This window comes from Lagenorhynchus albirostris, chromosome 10 (assembly GCF_949774975.1).
Source record: "Lagenorhynchus albirostris chromosome 10, mLagAlb1.1, whole genome shotgun sequence".
Lineage (NCBI taxonomy): Eukaryota > Metazoa > Chordata > Mammalia > Artiodactyla > Delphinidae > Lagenorhynchus > Lagenorhynchus albirostris.
In genome coordinates, this window is record NC_083104.1 from 23,921,016 (window position 1) to 23,941,753 (window position 20,738).

The 20,738-nt window shown below is 38.6% G+C and overlaps 1 protein-coding gene across 6 annotated transcripts in view; it reads right to left on the reverse strand.

Moving 5' to 3' along the window:
• The window catches only part of SLC25A26 (solute carrier family 25 member 26), a 140,801-nt gene that overhangs the window by 111,601 nt on the left and 8,462 nt on the right, over positions 1-20,738 (reverse strand). For 5 of the 6 annotated variants that reach the window (XM_060161395.1, XM_060161394.1, XM_060161392.1 and 2 more), the window contains exons 1-3: positions 17,407-17,804; positions 15,907-16,063; positions 12,431-12,540 (exon numbers count right to left, since the gene is read on the reverse strand). In XM_060161395.1, the coding sequence (XP_060017378.1) occupies positions 12,431-12,540; positions 15,907-16,063; positions 17,407-17,610 (471 nt within the window). In that variant the 5' untranslated portion in view covers positions 17,611-17,804. Of the gene's footprint in view, positions 1-12,430; positions 12,541-15,906; positions 16,064-17,406; positions 17,805-20,738 lie in introns of those variants that run through there. The other variant, XM_060161396.1, reaches the window with a different exon arrangement.

Sequence of the window (20,738 nt, forward strand, 5' to 3'; positions counted from 1 at the left end):
GAAAATGGAGGAGACTGTAATACTAACTACACTAATTCCCTATTGCTGCTGTAACAAATTACCACATAATTAGTGGCTTAAAACAACAAAAATCTATTCTAATTCTGGAGCTCAGAAGTCCAAAATGGGTATAAGTGAGCTAAAAATCAAGGGGGCTTCTAGAAGCCCCCTGCATTCCTCGGTTTGTGGCCCCTTCCTCCGTCCTCAAGACAGCAGCTTAACATCCTAAAACCTCTCTAACACTCCCACTTCCCTCTTACAAGGAAACTTGTGATTACACTGGGCTCATCTGGATGATGCAAAAAAAAATCTTCCCATCTCAAAATCCTCAACTTAATCACATCTGCAAAGTCCTTTTTGCCATGTTAGGTAACATGGCCACAGGTTTCAGGGACTAGGACATCTTAAGGGGGCCGCTGTTTTGCCCACCAATGTAACCAACGGCAAGTTTTAGAATCCTCACCTTGTCTTAGTTTAAGAAACCCAGAGGGATCTGAGTTCTTAGCATTACCCAAGTAATATACCTCCCATCTCCAGTTGTGCATCAGTTCTGCCATTTTTAAAAGATGACATAAAAAGTAGAAAATGAAGGTCTAATATTTGTCTTAACTATTCACTCTGCAATGGTGTTTTATTGCCCACAGCAGCTGGGAAACCTTGTGTACAGCACTAAACTTCTTTGAATTTCAATTTCTTCATTTTCTGAACTGACAGCCTTCCCAAAACTATAAAATTCTAAAAGTGTACTCCGAACAGCAATTTGTGTGACATGGGACCAGAACCAACATTTAATGAACACTTTATGTATCAGATGCTAGGCTTGAGCACTTTAGAAGTGCTGTATCACTTAAGCTTTGCAAGAACTGTGAGTGAGGTAGCATTAACCCGACTTTTCAAGATAAGGAAAACAACAGCTTGGTAAGCTTGCATAAAGGACCTATAGACACAGAGCAAATACACAGACAAGTCACCATTCTGACCCTCACCTGCGTAACTTGACAGCTCATGATCCATAAGCTGCCTCCTTTCAGAGGTCCTCAAAATATTCTCTACCTATTTAATCCATGTGTCCAACTTCTTTATATGCGCCTCAAGGACAGGGGTCAAAATTTCTTATTGTTTCTTAGCACCAATCACAGCACTAGATATATAATAGGCACTCATATATCTACAAGTATTCAATTACAAACCAAAGCAAATTTGTGACAGCGGCATTTAATTCATTATGCTACCAAGAACCCTACTGTTAACAATATGTTAAAAAATAAAGTTTTGTCACTGACAAAGTGCAGACTCCCACAGAAGCGGTTAATCTTAACTTCATCTTGGAGAGAAGTATTCGGTTTTTCCATTAACAGTGAGGTGGTGGTACTGACCAAGTAACATTCTTGTGGTTTAAGTAGGATTCTCCAGCTTCATCATCCTACATGAAAATCATACTCATTGTTTCTATAAAGCTAAACTTAATTTGTGTAGCATAAACTGACACTGCTCTTAAAGAAAAAGCCAACACAGAGCTCCCCTGCCCTCCCACGCACTAACTACACAAGACGATCGATGAAACGCACTGGCCGAGCTCGTGAGTCAACACCACCTGAAGGAATGCTGCAACCACATCAGAGAGAACAAGTCCACACGACAGAAAACAGTCTGAAATGCGGCGGAGAAAGAAGCCATCGGGAAAGTGGAGGGACGGTGGGTAAGCTGCTCCCTGACAAGTGCCTCTGCGAAAAGTCTCTCAGCACATCCATGCGAGTACTTTAAGGAATGACCACCAGCAGGATCATCACTGCACAGGGGTCCTGCCAGGCCCTGCCCTCTTCCTCCCCTTACCACTGTCAGCTCGGGCTCAGAGGGCCGGGACAGCTGGAGAGCTGGGGTGTGCTTCTGAGCTGAGCTCGGGAGACGGACAGCAAGCTCAGCATGCACACACCACAGACACACAACGAGAGGACACAGGTACCCACGAGGAAAGAGGCACTGAAGGAACGCTGCCAGAAGGGCTTTTAAAGGAAGAACCTCCGCCTTGATTCTCGTCAACTCACCTTCTCCCTCTGCATCCCCTGCCCTGCCTCAGCGGAGGCTCTAGTCATCTCTCTCCTCGGGATTTCTGCAACAGTGTCCTCCCCTCCATTCACACACCACGCCCAACTCCACACAGCTGCCAAAGGATGTTCTTAAAACACCAACCAGTGGTGCTCTCCTGCTCAGCCCTTCAGAGGATAACAGGCAAAACCTCCTCACCAGAGCAGGCAGGGCCCTCCGGGACGACCGGGTCACATCTGTGCTCCACATGAAACTGGAAGGCGTCGAACAAGGGCTTTGCCTAAGTTCAATAGCCCTCCTTGGACTCGCCCGCCTAACAATCATCGTCCAAAACGCAGCTCAAGGACTAGCTATTCTCTGAGGCCTTTCCTGAATCAACATCCATCCACCCATCTAATCCACTTCCCTTCAGGCTCTTGTACTTACTTTTCTTAAAATACCTGTAACCCTTTAGTGTACTTCCATACTTACATGTCTATCTGCACGTCTAGACTGCAACTCTCTAAAGGCAGTATCTTGTCATTTTATCCTCAGTGCCGAGAACACACTAGGCCGTCTTAAGATCTAAATCCACACTGGCAGGTAAGGACAACAAAAGTGGTGGAGGAAACTAAGAGGAGCTGAACAAAAGCAGCTGATATAAAAGGAATCAAAGAGGTCCAAGTGGGGAAAGGACACAAAAAGGAAAGGCAACGGAAAGGAAGTTATTTTTTGCAATTCTGTAGAAAATTCTTTGTGTAATTCTTATGATTTAGCATTCCTAAGAAGGAATTACAAAGTCTGTCTGCCTTATGTACTTAATGTTCTGAAGTGAAAAAAAGCTCCCAGGCACAATGGAAAATGAACAGATAGGAGAACAGGGCAAAAGGCCCCCTTGGGAGAGGCACGTGCTTAGATGCATCAGAAAGCAAAGTGCCTGTGTGAGTGTGGCTGGGTATCTAACAGTTCGCTTGCAGCTTCTAATGGTACAGCGAATTTCCTAGCACTGTCTCTACCCTCCTGCCTCCATGCATCTTGACACACACAGGCATTTTCATCTGCAGCATTCCTGAGAGCTTCCTTCTGACTTGACAGTGACACTGCACTTCAGGGATACCCATCTTATTTTCCACTCAACTTATCTTCCATGACTCAATTATACAACTGCACAAGAGTCTGACACGCTGCTAACACAAGTGCAAATGAGAGTTCCTCTCTGTTAATTTATGGATGTTTCAAAACATATCATGATCATTTCAAAAGATGAAAAACATTTCAAAAGTTGTTAACCTTTCTTCTATTGTTTTGCTCAGTGGTTCTTAGAAAAGGCCAGTAGAGATCATGAAAAACACTATGCATACACTTTAAACCATGATATTAACAGCATAGTTAAAAAGAACTTAAATCCCTGCTAGGGAAAACACAATGATAAGCAGCACATGCCCCATGCCGCGCAGCTGATAACACTCCTGACAACGATGCATCTAGTCCTCCAAGCAGCCGATTCAGCGGGGAAGCTGAATCAAAACGACATGCTTACCCCATATTCTGATGTTCAACGAGCCCCTCAAATGACTGCAGTACACTGCCATCCTCTAAACTAACCAGTTTATTAAACTAGGATTTTTTAGTAGGCCTAAAAGTATGTAATTCTGAGGAAAACAAAAGGAATCATACTTTTGATCAGTGTGCTCCACACCTACTAAAATATTCTTATGCACATGACCACCAAGTCAACTCAATAGAAATATTTACCCCTGGGGTATAAATCAAAATTTTTGAGAATCCTTTATGAGTGGTGCTTATATATCACTGAACACCAGAAACATCTAGGAATCTTGTTTAAAATGCAGGGCCCACAGCACCACCTCCAAAAATCTTTATTTGTAACCTGCTGCCCAGGCAAATGATTCTAAAGCAGGTGCTCCCTGGGCCACACGGTTGTGTGAAGTACTGTTACAGAGGCTGTCAGAAAAGCACTTACGAAACATGGTATCACTGAGTTCCTAGCTTTCTCAATCCCAAGTTAGAACAGGACTGGAAAGAAAAATCTACCAGCATCTATGTGTGTAAGGACATCCACAGACATCACCCATGAGCACATTAAATTCACAGGGGCCACTTTAGCAGCAAAGAAATTTTAATAATTCTTCTATTTCTGAAAACAATATTAACTAAGTCCGTAAGTAGGATAAGACCCAGAAAAAGTCAAATCCTAAAGTTGAAAAAAAAAAAAATCACTACCACTGCAATGTTATAGCATCTGTTATACTAAAGTAAACCCACCCCAACCCTTCTGATCTAATTACAGATTCTACTTCTCACAGGGCGTTTTCTGTGTCTGATGAAAACGGAGCTGTAAAATAATTGAGGCAGGGATTTAGAGATTTGGTACAGCAAACCTAATAAAAATGGCACAAACGGGACTCTTCTCAGTGTTGTTACATATTAAATCTTATTTGATCGATCTTACTGTATTCCAAATCACAAACATAAGGTAGAAGCTTGTAATTACAGTTTTATTGATTTCTCATTAACTTTTAATCAAGCTGCTGCTACAGGGAATGGTTATCACAGCAGTGTTCTTTTGTTTCTAAGTTTCACACACTTACCATCACTACAACAAAGTAACTGTGGACACATTCAATGCCAACAAAAATATAGTATTGTTTCTAAGGAATGTGTCTGCAACATAACCATCTTATATCAGCGCAGATGTGTTACAGAACAACGACTGCACTAAGCTATATCTCATTTTCTCTTGGTCTCTTTATACCTTTCTGATCACTGACAGAAATAAATGTTCTTTGTTTTATATTCCGTATTTGTTCCTCCTAAATTCATCTGTTTCTTTCTCTTACTTACAGCGACCACACTTGGCTGAGTCTGCAACCAATTTATGCTCTATGAAACTGAAAGCAAATTACTAAAACAGAAAGGCAGTAGGTACATGTCTGAAGCATTTATTAAGAACAATGATACTGAATGGTTGCAGGAAGTTTTTTAAGAAAGTTTAAAGATTACAGGAGCACCAGAACCACATTTCACAAACTTCATAAATCTAACAAAATTCTTAGCATACTAAACTGTAACTGAATTAAAAATCAAATAAAGTGAACAGCAAGAGATGTTTCACAAGTGAAATCCTCAATCTATGTACCTGCTGCTGATCAGTTCTCCTCTGAAGGCTCTCCAGGCATCACAGAAACTATAAAAAGGCATCTGACATGACGCCTTACTGCCTAAGGGACCATGGAAACCATAAGAGACACAATAAAGATAAAAATGTCCTAGAATTATTTATTTCCAGTCTTACAGATACCTATTTCCTAACTCTAAAGTCTACCTACGCCACTTTCTATGCCCAACAGTTCACACAGAATATTACATTTAAAAGGCTCCAATTTTTAAAAAAATACCAGTTACAGATATTAACATATTGGAATAGTGTTTTCTACAAATGGAAAGCTGCATCACTAACATGACGGATCTAACAGCTACCCTTTGCCCTATTTAATTATACCACTTTATATATTCTTCTGTCTAAGAGACAGAAATTTTATAAATTGAAGAAAGTCTATCCTCCAACATGGCAAACCAGCTTTCAAGCAAGATGGCCCTGTGGGAAATGAAAAAAAAGTGGCCAAGTTCTTTTTGCTGCTTGCTCTCAGCAGCGTAATAGAAAATGTAAACCAAGTGAACTTACGAGGATATATTTAAACTAAATCAGAGCAACAGGCAATTCTAAAATAGAGGCAAGAGCAGTCAAAGGGACAGAATTTTTACAAGCTGGGAGACAATGAAACTCTGACACACCATTTGTTATTCTTGAGTATATACACTCGAAAATAACTGCATGCAATGAGGTTCTAATGTCAGAACATAATCACAAAAACACAATCTAAACCAAGGATAATAGGTTCAAAGATTTTTTTACATTAAATATATATTGCTTTTAAATCGCAGACTAAACCAATATTCAGGCAGAATTCACGCACTGGAGTCCTTACTTTGGGTAAGAGTGGGGAGAATGAAAATTCCCATAAATTGTCCATATGTTCACTTTCGTGGAGAGACAACCACAGATTTCACTAGATTCCTAAAGGGGTCTCTGGCTCATAAAGGAACTACTACTTTATGCTCCTTGCTCCTCAAAAATTAATATACTGTGGGCTTCCCTGGTGGCGCAGTGGTTGAGAATCTGCCTGCTAATGCAGGGGACACGGATTCGAGCCCTGGTCTGGGAGAATCCCACATGCCGCGGAGCAACTAGGCCCGTGAGCCACAACTACTGAGCCTGCGCATCTGGAGCCTGTGCTCCACAACGGGAGAGGCCGCGATAGTGAGAGGCCCGCGCACCGCGATGAAGAGTGGCGCCGGCTTGCCACAAGTAGAGAAAGCCCTCGCACAGAAACGAAGACGCAACACAGCAAAAATAAATTAATTAATAAAAAGTTTTTTAGAAATTAATATATTGTTAGTCTCATCACACTAAAAAGCTCAGTAAATTATGAAGGCAATTTTTTTTTTCATCCAGAGTTAGCTTAGGTTCTGCAAAATCATTTTTAAACCAATGACAAAAGGAAGTTTTATAGAAAACACTTCCGTGAATTTAGTGTCTTTCAGGCTAATTTCTTTCAACATTCTCTTCAAGGAACCATCCAAATGATTTCTTAGATCAAGGAATTCATTGTATAGTAACGGGAAAGTATAAAATTATATATATATATCCCAGATATAAATCAATAAATGCAAAAATGCTGAAGAAGACCAGAGGTCATCTTTTTTTCCGTATGACACATCATAACCTCAACAATTCAAATTATCACATGAAAAGGGAAACCCTCGCTTTTCTTTAAAACTGAGATTATTTCCTCCATAATTCCTTTTCTCCTGGATTGTCCAAATATATTAGTATCTGATATGTGTTCATCAACCAAAATGATAGAATTAATATGACTTTTCTTTACAATAATTTATAAAGAAATTATCTTAACACTTCCCTACTCATTCTATGAGTCCAGTTTTACCTTGATACCAAAACCAGTCAAAGACACAAGAAAAGATAACTACAGACCAGTATCTCTTATGAACAAAGTAAGTCCTCGACAAAATACTAGTACATAAATCTAGCACTATATAAACAGTATTATATACCATGATCAAGTGAGTTTTAACATTTGGGTTGCAAATGCAAGAGTGGTTTAACATTTGAAGATCAATTAATGTAACACCATATCAGTAAAATAAAGAATAAAACCACATGATTATCTCAACAGATGAACAAAAGGCACTGACAAAATGTAACCTTTTATGACAGAAATAGTACTGAAACACTAAATACTTTCTTCCTAAGATCAGAAACAAGATAAGGATGTCCACTCTCACCACTCCTATTCAACACTGTAGTACAGCTTCTAACCAGAGCAGTTAGGCAAGAAAATGAAATAAAAGACATATAGATTGTACAGAAATAAGTAAAACTAGCTCTATGTGCAGATGATACGATCTTGTATATAGAAAATCTTTAAGGATCCACTAAACTTTAGAACTAATTAATTCAGCAAGGTTGGAGGATACAAGATCAATATACAAAAATGAATTTATTTCTGTACAGTAGCAATAAACTAACTGAAAATGAAATGAAAAAAGTTCAATTTACAATAACATTAAAAAGAATAAATTACTTAGGAATAAATTTAACAAAAGAAGTGTAAAACATATACTGTGGTACTACGAAACACTGTTAAAAGAAATTACAGAAGTCCTAAAGAAATGAAAAGACAGCCTATGTTTGTGGATTGGAAAATTTAAGCATTTTTGTTAAGATGGTATGCTCCCCAAATTAATTTGCAGATTCAATGTTATCCCTATCAAAATCTCAGTTGCTTTTTTTGCAAGCTCATTTTGCAAGAAATTGACAAGCTCATTCTAAAATTCACATAATGAGTTCCCTGGTGGCCTAGTGGTTAGGATTCCCGGCTTTCACTGCCATGGTGCGGGTTCCATCCCTGGTTGGGGAACTGAGATCCAGCAAGCCGTGAGGTGAGGCAAAAAAAAAAAAAAAATTCACATAAAAATGCAAAAGACCCAGAAGAGGCAAAACAATCCTGACAGAGAAGAACAAAGCTGGAGGACTCACACTTCTGATTTCAAAACTTACTACAAAGCTGTGGTAATCAAGGCTCTGTGGTAGTAGCATAAGGATAGACGTAGAAATCCATAGAATAGAACAGGGTCCACAAATAAACCCCACCTTTACGTCAATTAGTATTTGACAAGGGTGCCAAGGCAATTCCATGGGTAAAGAATAGTTTAGCAAACGGCACTAGGTCAACTGGATATACACACGCAAAAGAATAAAGTTAGACCACAGCCTCAAACCAGATAAAAAAATTAACTCAAAATGGATCAAAGACCTAAAAATATGAGTTAAAACTATAAAACTCTTGAAAGAAAACATAGGTATAAATATCTTCATGATCTCAGATTAGGCAATAGTTTCTTAGATACGACATCAAAGCACAAGCAATGTAAGATAAAACAGATAAACTGGACATCATCAAAATTTAGAACTTATGCTTCAAAGGACACCATTAAGTGAAAAAAATGCACAGAATGGGAAAAAGTTTTGCCAATATATAAAGAGCTCCTACAACTTATTAACAAAAATACAACCTAATTAAAGAATGAGCAAAGGAGACTCATAGACATTTCTCCAAAGGAGACATGTAAATAACCAATAAGCACATGAAAAGATGCTCAAAATCATTAGTTACCAGGGAAATGCAAGTCAAAATCACAATAAGATACCACTGAATATCTATTTGTTTGTTATAATTAGAAAGACAGGTAGGGGCTTCCCTGGTGGCGCAGTGGTTGAGAATCTGCCTGCCAATGCAGGCGACACAGGTTCGAGCCCTGGTCTAGGAAGATCCCACAAGCCACGGAGCCACAACTACTGAGCCTGCGCATCTGGAGCCTGTGCTCCGCAACAAGAGAGGCCGTGACGGTGAGAGGCCCATGCACCGTGATGAAGAGTGGCTCCCACTCGTCGCAACTGGAGAAAGCCCTCACACAGAAACAAAGACCCAACATAGCCAAAAATAAATTAATTAAATATTTTTAAAAAAGAAATGTTTAAAAAAAGAAAAAGACAGGTAACACCAAGTGGTGTCAAGGATGTGCAGAAGAAACTGGAACTCTTACGTACTGCTGGTGGGAATGTAAAATGGTACAGCCACTTCGGAAAACAGCCTTGGTGAGTTCCTCAGATGGTTAAAAATAAAGTTACCATATGACTGATATTTCCACTCCTAGGTATGTATCCAAGAAAATCAAAAACATAGGCAATTGATGATACCTGCTATAGCATAGATGAAATCTTGAAAATGTAAGTGAAAGAAGCCAGTCATGAAAGACCAGATTGTAAGGATTCCACATTTTTTGTTTTTATCTTTCAAGAATTTGTCAAATTTATTACCATACGGTTTTCATAATATTCTCTTCTTATTCCTTTCTAACAGCGTAATACAACAGAATTTGCATATTATAAAATTCATCCATTTTAAGGATACAATTCAATGGTTTTTAATATATTCACAAACATGTGCAACCATCATCCTAGTCAATGTGAGAACATTTTCATCACCTCAGAAAGAAACTTGGTAGGATTCCATGTATATGAAATGTCCAGAATAGGCAGATCTATACAGACAGAGTAGGTCAGTGGTTGTTGCCTAAGGTGAGAACGTTGGGGGAAATGGGAAGTGACTGCTAATGGGTACGAGGTTTCTTGTCGGGGCGATGATGATGCTCTAAAACTGACTGTGGCGATGGCTGCAGCTGTGAGTACAGCAAAAATAATTGAACTGTACACTTTAAATGGATAAATCATACAGTATGTGAATTACAGCTCAAAACAGTTATTATTTTTTTAGTCATTTTCTCCTTTTTTCTGGTGTTTTTTTTTTTTTTTTTTGGCCGTGCCATGCGGCTCACAGGATCTTAGTTCCCCGACCAGAGATTGAACCCGTGCATCCTCGGCAGTGAAAGCATAGAGTGCTAACCACTGGACCGCCAGGGAATTCCATAAAGTGCAATTTCTCTCTTTCATCACCCTCATTCACCATATTCTCAAGAGAAGAAAATTAGGTTACAAAACAGTTTGTAGATTTTCATCCAAATTTTCTAAAGGAAAATAGTGTGCAGAACACAAAACCACAATATATCACAGTTGTTTCTTACGTAAATCTTATAAAGGCTGATTCATTTTTCTAACTTCCTAACATAAATACATACCACTACTTTATTAAATGAAAAACGATATATACTACTTGACAAAATGATAAAAGACTTATAAACCGAGACCCTTCTCTTCACTTTCTTGTCCATTCCTGTTAATGCACCCTGCCCCTAACAACGTTCTGGGATTATTAAAATAGACTAGATAGAGAGATAAGCAGATACATAGATACATACATACAAAACAAACAAGACAATGTGATTTGAAAGTAAAATAGTAAAGGACAATTTCTGGGTAGATACACAAAAATAATTTTAATTGAAGTTGTCCATTAGTAGTAGGCAGGAGGAACTGGAGAAAGGTAAGTGGGTGAGGGGGTGGGAAAGCTCTTATTTGTATTATACTCTTCTCTGTGTTAGTTTAGAAAAAATACATATTCCTGTATTATTATTTTTTGTTTTGTTTTGTTTTGTGGTACGCGGGCCTCTCACTGTTGTGGCCTCTCCCGTTGCGGAGCACAGGCTCCGGACGCGCAGGCTCAGCGGCCACGGCTCACAGGCCCAGCCACTCCGCGGCATGTGGGATACTCCCGGACCGGGGCACGAACCCATGTCCCCTGCATTGTCAGGCGGACTCTCAACCACTGCACCACCAGGGAAGCCCTCCTGTATTATTTTTTAATTACAAATATTTTACCACATACATTATGATTTACTGGCTCATGAATTATTTATAGAAGAGTTGGATAATTTTTTAAACACACAGGAGGGATGGACTGCCTGTGTTTTCGTCATTGCTTTCCAATTTTACTTCATTATAATCAGACACCAAATGATCTGTATGACATTATCTCTACACTATTTGTTGAAAGTTGCTTTGTGGACTATTGGTTCACACACTTTTATTAATGTTCCAAGTGTGCTTGAAAAAAAATGAATAATCTTTAGCAGTTAAGTGCAGAACTCCATACACACCCATTACACCATTCTTGCCATTGTGTTGCTCAAATCTTCTATGGTCTTAACAAGTTACCTGCCTGGTCCTAAGACTTTTACGGATAGATGTGAATAACTCCAATGAAGATAGTAATTGTATTCGTTTTTCATTATAATTCTAGCAACATTTTGCTTTATATCTTGAGACTATGCTATTTAGTTCAGGTTTACTACATCTCCCAGGAGAATTGTTCCTCATATCATTATACAGTGGTCTCCTTGTTTTTTTGCTTTCAGTCTTTTTTTTTTTTCTTGATCTGATATTAACATTACTATCAGCTCTCTTTCAGCTACTCTTTCTGAATCAGTTCGGGTTGATCAGAGAAGTAGAACCACTAAGAATGATAAGAATAAGAAGCTATTACAGGGATATAAACAGTAATTGTGGAAGCTGGTTAAGCAACTTATGTAGAACTGTTGCTTCTGCATCTAGTGTTGGGACAGAAACTTAGAAGGCATGCAATCAGGAAGGAAACATGGATGTGAAATGGGGAAGAGCAAGGACAAACTGGAACTCGCATTCTCCCTCACCAATCTCAATGATGTGGGTGACCTACAACATAAATTGGCACCCTTCACGACAGAGCCCACACAACTGACTCAAAATTTAGAGAAGCTGAAGGAGAAGACCAAGTGAGAGTTGGAGGAGCTGGAGGCTTGACTGCTGCCTGAAGCCAACAGATCAGTGATGAGGTGTATGAACTGCAGCAGTGCCTGACCTCCCACCAACCTTCTGAGCATGAATACAACCACTGCTTTACTTCCACCTTACAAATCTTGAGCAATTTTCTCTTGTAGCCAGGCTAACCTGGAACCCTCCTGGAAAGGGTGTTCTAGGAAATAGATTTCCAGCTCAATTATGCTGACCCAACATGAAGCCGCCAAAATTTGCATGGATATTTTCCTCTACCTCTTTAATTTTATTCTTTCTGTATAATTATTTTTGAGGTGTATCTCTTGTAAATAGCAGATAGCTGGATTTTTCTTTCATCCTATATAGACTTCCAACTATCATATTTAATCCATTTACATTTACTGGGATTTATGACTTTCATAATTTAAAAAAGAATTGTCTTTTAAAAATGAAATGAAGTAATACCTGTACTGAAGATATCTGCATACTTTATATTTCTGAAGTATTTTATACACATAACTTATTACCTACCACTTCTCCAGCAGAGGCAGCCAACATATGCTTCACAGGCATCAAATACGAAGATGAATCAGTGTGCAAAAACCATTTCACATATTCATAGGTGATGAAAAAGGCAGCAGCTGAAATTTAAAACAAACCAGTTTTTCACAAAATTTAAATATATATGTAAACTGTTAAGAGATATGTTTCTTGAAAAAAATTACAACTCTAGTTATTAAATTATAACAGATAAAGATAATAATAAATATAAGTAATATAAATAAGTATAAATATAAATAAATACTGAACTATAAATATTTATAAATATATATTATTTATATAATATATACATATATTACATATGTATATATTATATATGTATATATTTATAACTATAGATAAATATAAATAAAGATAAAGTAATAATATGTACTATTCCCCCCCAACCCCTTCACTCTTGCAGATTTGACTGAGCCCATGTTACATGCCTGACTTTGGACATAAAAACATGCAGATCCCTGCCCTGAGGAAGACTAACAGCTAACCTGGCATTTACCAGTTTGTACTGATAAGTCACTTTAACACTTTTTAGTTAAGTTTTTTGGAAAAGGATATGAATTTCTGTGATGCAAAACATCTTTATATATGGCCATAAAATAATCAGCTACACTGATTTCTAGACAGGTTAAAATTGCAAACACATATCTTAACCAAATAAAGCATCTATTCCATAATGTTGTGTTGCTGGTTACTCAAAATAACCATGGCTACTTTTTACTACATCAACTCACTTTTACATCAAGGAAACAATCAACTACTGTATTAAAACTGGAAATCAAAATCTCTAAAAAGCTACCCCTAGGGCTTCCCTGGTGGCGCAGTGGTTGAGAGTCTGCCTGCCAATGTAGGGGACACGGGTTCGTGCCCTGGTCCAGGAAGATCCCACATGCCGCGGAGCGGCTGGGCCTGTGAGCCATGGCCGCTGGGCCTGCGCGTCCAGAACCTGTGCCCCACAACGGGAGAGGCCACAACAGTGAGAGGCCCGTGTACCACAAAAAAAAAAAAAGCTACCCCTATCACCATGAACTAATCTTAGCTGCACAGGAAGGCTTTAAGCCTTGCCACGTATTGTTAATAAAAAGATGTTCATCACTCACATAAAAGGTGAGGCACGAAAGATAAATAAATGGCAAATTCACCTTTTGAAAGGCATTTGAACATGTCACACAGTAAAGTCTGAAACACTCAGGAAAAGAGCTTGGTAGTGAAAATCATTTCTCCACAGTTAAAGTCAACAAGCTTGTAAACACCCCAGTGGCTAACAAACAAACAGCAGGCCAAATGAGGAGGCACACTGTCCCCGGATGAGTAATGACCATGCAAGCAGTTGTATATAGTTAATGCAGGTCCCAATTCCCACTTGTGATTCTTATTTAGGCTGTTCCTACTTTGGCCTACTCACTAAATAGGCTAGAATATCTCCAGTCGCATTCGGCTGTAAGTTCTACCTGCTACACGTTCCACCCACCCACCCCCACCCCCCAGGAGTGAAAACAAAACAAAAAACTATGGTTTTTCTACATTCCCTTCTAAACATGAAGGGTCTTGAATACAGGTCTTTTCCTCTCTTCTTTCGACCCTCAGTCCCTTCCATACCCCCTGCACAATATGTTCTCAAAAAAGTCTACAAGCCTCTGAATGTTACACTGGTGCACTGTACTCTGTCTAAAACCTTAACCAATAGCAAAAATTGTTTAAAGTGCCACGTAACAAGTTTCAATTCACCAAAAATTTGCAGAAAAACAGAAGGGCCATTTCTGAAACGCTGACACTCTGACTCTTTATCCAGCATCTCCCATTCAAAGATGTTCTGTGGATGTCAAAAAAAGAAAAAGAAAAGCAGGGCAAGAAGAACAGCACTTTCTCAAACATACAAAAATTCAAAACCACATTCTGTATGTAAAGTCCTGCTGACAAGAATCTAAACCAGCCCTGTGAGCTTAATGGAGCACCATGTACCCTGTAGACCATCGCTAATACTTCATCTACCAACAATTCCTACGTAATACGTAAGAGAAAAAAGAATATTTACAATGATAAGGGAGGCATCATAAGAATGGATCACCAAAAGACAGGGACTTAGTAACATATTTCTTTGCAATTCCCTAGTTCAGAGGTTCCCAAACTTGTCTACATATAAAAATTACCTGGGGATTTTTTTTTTTTAAACCTCCAAAGCCCAGGCCACACCTCAGGCCAACTAAATCCCAGATCTCTGGGAGTGGGACAGCAGTACTTTCTTTAAAAAAAAAAAAAAAAATCTCTTCAGGTGATCAGGTGATTGCAACACAGACAAATTTAGGAACCAAGGTGCATCTCCCACATATAGAGCTATACTTGGTATGGAGTGGGTCCTCAATAGCGACTTGTTATGATCAATTACTGAAAATTAAGACATAAAATAATTCAAGGATAACCTCAAAACAGTTGGCTGCTCTAAGGATGGCTCAGGAAGATAAACTAAAGGACCAAAAAGATTTGCTCTACAAATCTTTATGTGAATGTTATGCTCACAGATGGATATAGACAGACATCTTAATGTCAAGTTAACAAGAAAGAATTTCTAATGAAATATACTGAGAAAAAAGAAATCAAACTCCAGAATTTAAGAATCTTCTGGAGCAGGGGTTTTGTGAGTGAGTGTGTGAGTATGTGCGAGTGTGTGAGTGTGTGTGTGTGTGTGTGTGTGTGTGTTTGATAGTGATGGTTTTCTGTTTGCTTAGTCTGCTTCTGAGTGCCAATCAAAGCATCAGTAAACAATTATTTAAATAAGTATCTGAAAAGAGGTGGATTAAATGAAACAGATTATACTGATTATAGAAAAGGGCCATAAATCACACAACTTCAAAACCAAAACAAAAGCAAGACAATGGAAAGAGGAGGTTAGTGGGAATGGGTTGCATCATCTGAGAGCAATTTAGTTAAGACAAAGATTTAATGCCTCTTAGGTTCATCTGCTCCACAAGAATCTCCAAGCCAGTGGTTATTAAACTCAGCTTCACATCTGAATCACCTGGGAAGTTACTAAAACTCCTGATACCCAGGCAAAGACCAGACCAATTAAACTTCTCATGGAGACACAGGCATAAGTATTTTGTAAAGCTTCCCAAGAGATTCCAACGTGCAGGCAAGGTTGAGAACTGCTGTAAGACATTACAATCAATGTTACAGGAACACTTTAAGGATTCTAACAAGGAGTTTTAACAACAACAAAAACCACTCATTTAAAGATTGCTCATTTTTTTATTACAAATACACTAGAATGAAATCTATAGCACCAGCTGAGTCAAAAATAATGGCTTAATGAATAGAAAATAAATTCAGGAGATCAACTACATCAATCATATAAGGAATTCTATATAGGATTGGACCACATACCATTCTGAAAATAAATCCCATTATCTTGGCTTTATATAAAGCAGTGATAATACCAATATAATTTTTACCATTAGGAAAGGATCCAATAGCAGCAGAAGGAACGCCAGCATATATTCCACGAAAACCACCAGCCTTATTAAATCCTTGGGGGCTCTGCAGCCTGGTTTTAATGGTATCCAGAGGAAATAATATCAAGTCAACACAGACACCTGCTACCCCACCAGCCTTTAAAAAAAAAGAAAAAGAAAAAAAAGGTTACAATAAAATAAATTGCCATTTGGGGGATGGGGTAGTTTTTAAAGCATATTTCTTTAAGTATGGTTTTAAAGTATACTACAGACTACTTTGGTACAGTCAAAACACCTCTTACCTAAATCTACAGACTGTCCTGGGAAAATAACCATTACTGTGATATATTTTCAAGTTGTAAATTTTATATTACATATTGTTTTAAAAAAAATGTTTAATGATTTTTAATAATTTTAAAATAAATTTCAAATTTATTTTTAATGATTTCATAGGGTTCAAAAAAGTAAACAAACCAACCTCAGAAAGGTAAAGAGTTCAAAGTCTCCTTCCCTGTCCCTAAAAACCCAAGCAACCAGTTTTGGTTTCTTACTGTGTCCTTCCCAAGTTACTTTAGGCATATACAAGCAAATATGAATATGTATTTTATTTTACCTTTTTTTTTAAGTAAAAGGTGGTATGCTGCACCTTGTTTTTTTCATTTGACAATTTATCTCAGTGATCTTTCCAAATTACACCAAATGTTACATTTTTTGCCTTTTTAACTAATGAGTAGTGAATCTGCATTAAGAAAAAAATTGTTTTCAGACTTACATTCTAAATGGTAATGCTCCTTGTGAATCTAGATCCATATTTTAAGAATCACACATGTAAGGATTCCTATGGTATCCTCTCTACTTTGTGTATATTTGAAAATTCCTTGATACTTTTTAAGTGAATAAATGAAGGGGAAAAAAAAGAGCTAAATTCCTAGAGGACATTAAAACCTGACCCAAACTAGTCATCTCCCAAGAGATACCATGTTGCTTTGGAGAAGCTGCACTTTAAAACCTGATTAAAAACTAAGTTTTCACCTCATGATTACACTAGTATATACAGAATATTTTAAAAACTGGCTATAGCTTTGTCAAAGCAAAAAGAGACTCAGAAAAATATGAACTCAGAGACTGTCAAAGAAAGGTCAACACACAAGGTCTAAAGGCATCATTTAAAGATATGAATCAATACCATTTCACAGTAAGCAGGCAGAACTACAGAGGCAACTCTCAATACGGTTCCTACATAGTAAGTTTTAAACTGAATTGCTAACTTTTCCTATCTTTTGGATTTTGAACCATGTGAATATATTACCTATTCAAAAAGTAAAAGCAGACATTAAAAACTATATATTCCATGACACAGAAAAAGAAGAATCAGTACTATTTAAACATACAGGCAGAGTTCAAAATGATACGCTGTTTCCATCCTTTGGGTTTACAGAATGCTCAAGTGGTACAAAGGTTAGTGCCTAGCAAACACTTTCTGCTCTACTTGCCACTCACCATAAAACCACTGCAAGGGGCTTCCCTGGTGGCGCAGTGGTTGGGGGTCTGCCTGCCGATGCAGGGGGCGCGGGTTCGTGCCCCGGTCCGGGAGGATCCCGCGTGCCGCGGAGCGGCTGGGCCCGTGGGCCATGGCCGCTGGGCCTGCGCGTCCAGAGCCTGTGCTCCATGGCAGGAGGGGCCGCAGTGATGAGCGGCCCGCATACAGCAAAAAAAAAACACTGCAAAACTTCATTGGAAAAATGAAATTACCCTGATGAGAAATGCAATAATGTCTATTTTTCAATTAGTTAGTATAGGTAATTATTAAAAATTAGTGTACACTAGAAAAGTACATTACCATAGGGACTTCCCTGGTGGCGTAGTGGTTAAGACTCTGCCTGCCACTGCAGGGGACACGGGTTCAAGCCCTGGTCCAGGAAGATCCCACATGCCGCGGTGCAACTAAGCCCGTGTGCCACAACTACTGAGCCTGAGCTCTAGAGCCCACGAGCCACAACTACTGAAGCTCACTCACCTAGAGCCTGTGCTCCGCAACGAGAAGCCACCACAGTGAGAAGCCCACACAATGAAACGACGAGTAGCCCCCACTCGCCACAACTAGAGAAAAGCCCACGCTCAGCAATGAAGAACCAACGCAGCCAAAAATAAATAAAATTTTAAAAAAAAGAAAAAGAAAGAGAAAAGTGCATTACCATATACGTTAATACCATATGATCAGCCTGAAAGGCATGACAGAACCCCAAAGACCATGTGGGATACTCTGCAAATGACCTAAAAAGTTGTCACCAAAAGAACACAGAGATGTGCCAGTAGAGCACCACAAGCGGGAGTAAAAGAATGACAATGTGGGATTTCTTCCCAGATATAAAGGTGGCCTTTTCTAAGTCAAGTTCACAAGTAACGTAGCAAAGTTAAAAAGAAAAAAAAAAGCCAACTTTTTCAACACTCTTCTCACTTATTCTTTAAGGATTTTATAAAATGCAGTAGGTAATAAAATATTTTGCCTGCCTCTTCATTTTCTCAAAACACAAGAACTAAAATCTTGGTGAGAATGACTGATATGACTGGTTTCTTTAAAAATAGCTGCACTTCATTCTAATTTTCTCTTTAATCTTAGGAGTGGGTTCAGAGAGATGCTTGCTATCTACTGCTAAGTTTTAATCAATAAGCGAATTACTCTTTTAATCTATTTGGCTACTTTGCATGCATTGATTCTCCAGCCCTCCTTTCATCAGAATTCTAATCATCTGAGAATAAAATGACCAGATTGAATCTATTTATCTAGTAAATCATGAATCAAGAGTTACTAATTGCTTCTGTGGATTTCAAACTTCTATAACTCAAATGTCACTTAAATTCATGAGACTGAAAAAAATGCTGCTAAAAGAACATTAAGAATTACCTATGTAAAAAAAAAAAAAGAATTACCTATGTATTTAGACACATAGCAACATATCTAAGATTTAAACAAAAACTTTAAGGAATGCTTATAATTTTTCATCAAGCCAGCACCAACTGAATTATAAGGGACTCTACTAATTTCTTTTTTTCTTTAGCCTGAGAAATTTGTTTTATCTATGATCACTTATCAAAAATGTTATCAGGCGGGACTTCCCTGGCAGTCCAGCCATTAAGACTCCATGCTTCCACTGCAGGGGACATGGGTTCGATTCCTGGTCGAGGAGCTAAGATCTTGCATGCCATGCAGTGCGGCCAAAAAATCTTTAAAAATTAAAAAAAAAATTTAAAAAAAGGTTATCAGGCAAAGGGTTAGTTTCAAGATTTATGGTAGCTTACACTGAAAATCCTAAGTGCTAGACAAAATCCAAAGAAAGAGAACATAAACCAGATAACCAGCAAGCCTTACCATAGCATAACAATTTATTGAGACCTTGGTATCATATAGATAAAATACACAGCACCACCTTAATTTAAAAATGGAAAAAGTGCTGGCAGGCTGTAGAGAGGAAGTGTATAATTAGTGAAATTAGACCCTTTGAAATTCCTCTGGGAGTTGAAAAAAAGTCAAGATTACATGAAGCTGGCAAAACAGAAAAAAACAAAGCAAAAACAAAAAAACTCACTCCTGCTCAACTACAGGACAAAATCAAACCATCCCTCTAATTTAACTAAGCAAAATCATCACAGGCCCCTGGCCTAGACCACAACTAAAAAGAACCAGGCAAAACATTAACATGGCTTCTCGGGGAAACATCCCTCCCTGACATTCTCAGTTTCCCCCACAACAAAGTGGCCACCAGTGACTTTAACCACCTCATTGGAGAGCTGTGGCTTCTGCTTCCTGTGATACTTGCCTTCTTCCCCCTCCACCATCCATTCTCCCCGCAGCGCTCCTTCACCCTCTACACTAACGTTGTCTGTGTAAAATACAAATTTCAATTTCATCTTGACACTCTTCAAAGTTTCCAAAAGCCCTTAGGATGAAGAACAAAATCACAGTACAGCCTACAAGGCTCTAGAAGTTCTGTCCCCCATCTACCTCTCCACCCTTAACTCCATCGTTAGGTCTTTGCTGGGTACCTTCTTACCACCTTGATCTCTCTTTTCCTCCAAGTCATCTGATTTTCCTCATTTCTAGGACTGTGTCCCTAATCCCCCAGTCTAGATTTACACCCTCATGTCTCCACACACTGATCAGAATTCTAATTCTGTAGTTGAGCATCTGACCATTTCTTCAAAGACTGTATGTTCCACGAAACTATAAGATCCGTACCTGTTTTGTTCACCAGTATGTTCCCAGCACCCAGTACATAGGCACTCAATAACTATTTGAAAAACACATGAATTAATGACTTACTAACCATATCTTAGAAGGTACTACAAAGCAACCTAAAAAAGGTACATCAAATTTTTTAAAAATTGCAAAACAGGGCTTCCCTGGTGGCGCAGTGGTTGAGAGTCTGCCTGCCGATACAGGGGACGCGGGTTCGTGCCCCGGTCCAGGAAGATCCCACAGGCCGCGGAGCAGCTGGGCCCGTGAGCCATGGCCGCTGAGCCTGCGCGTCCGGAGCCTGTGCTCCGCAACGGGAGAGGCCACAACAGTGAGAGGCCCACGTACTGCAAAAAAATTGCAAAACACAGGACCAAACAATTCCCAAAAGAAAAAATACAAACAGCCAACAAAATTATGAAAATGTGCTTCCCCACCATCAGTGATCAAATAAAAACAAAATTTTAAATTTCCCAATTACATTATAAGATTAAAAATATGGAAATAGTTATGGGTATTAACATAAACAAATTATTATAATCTATTGAAGGACAATTTGGCAAAATGAAAATTTTAAACTATAAAATACTTGATCCAG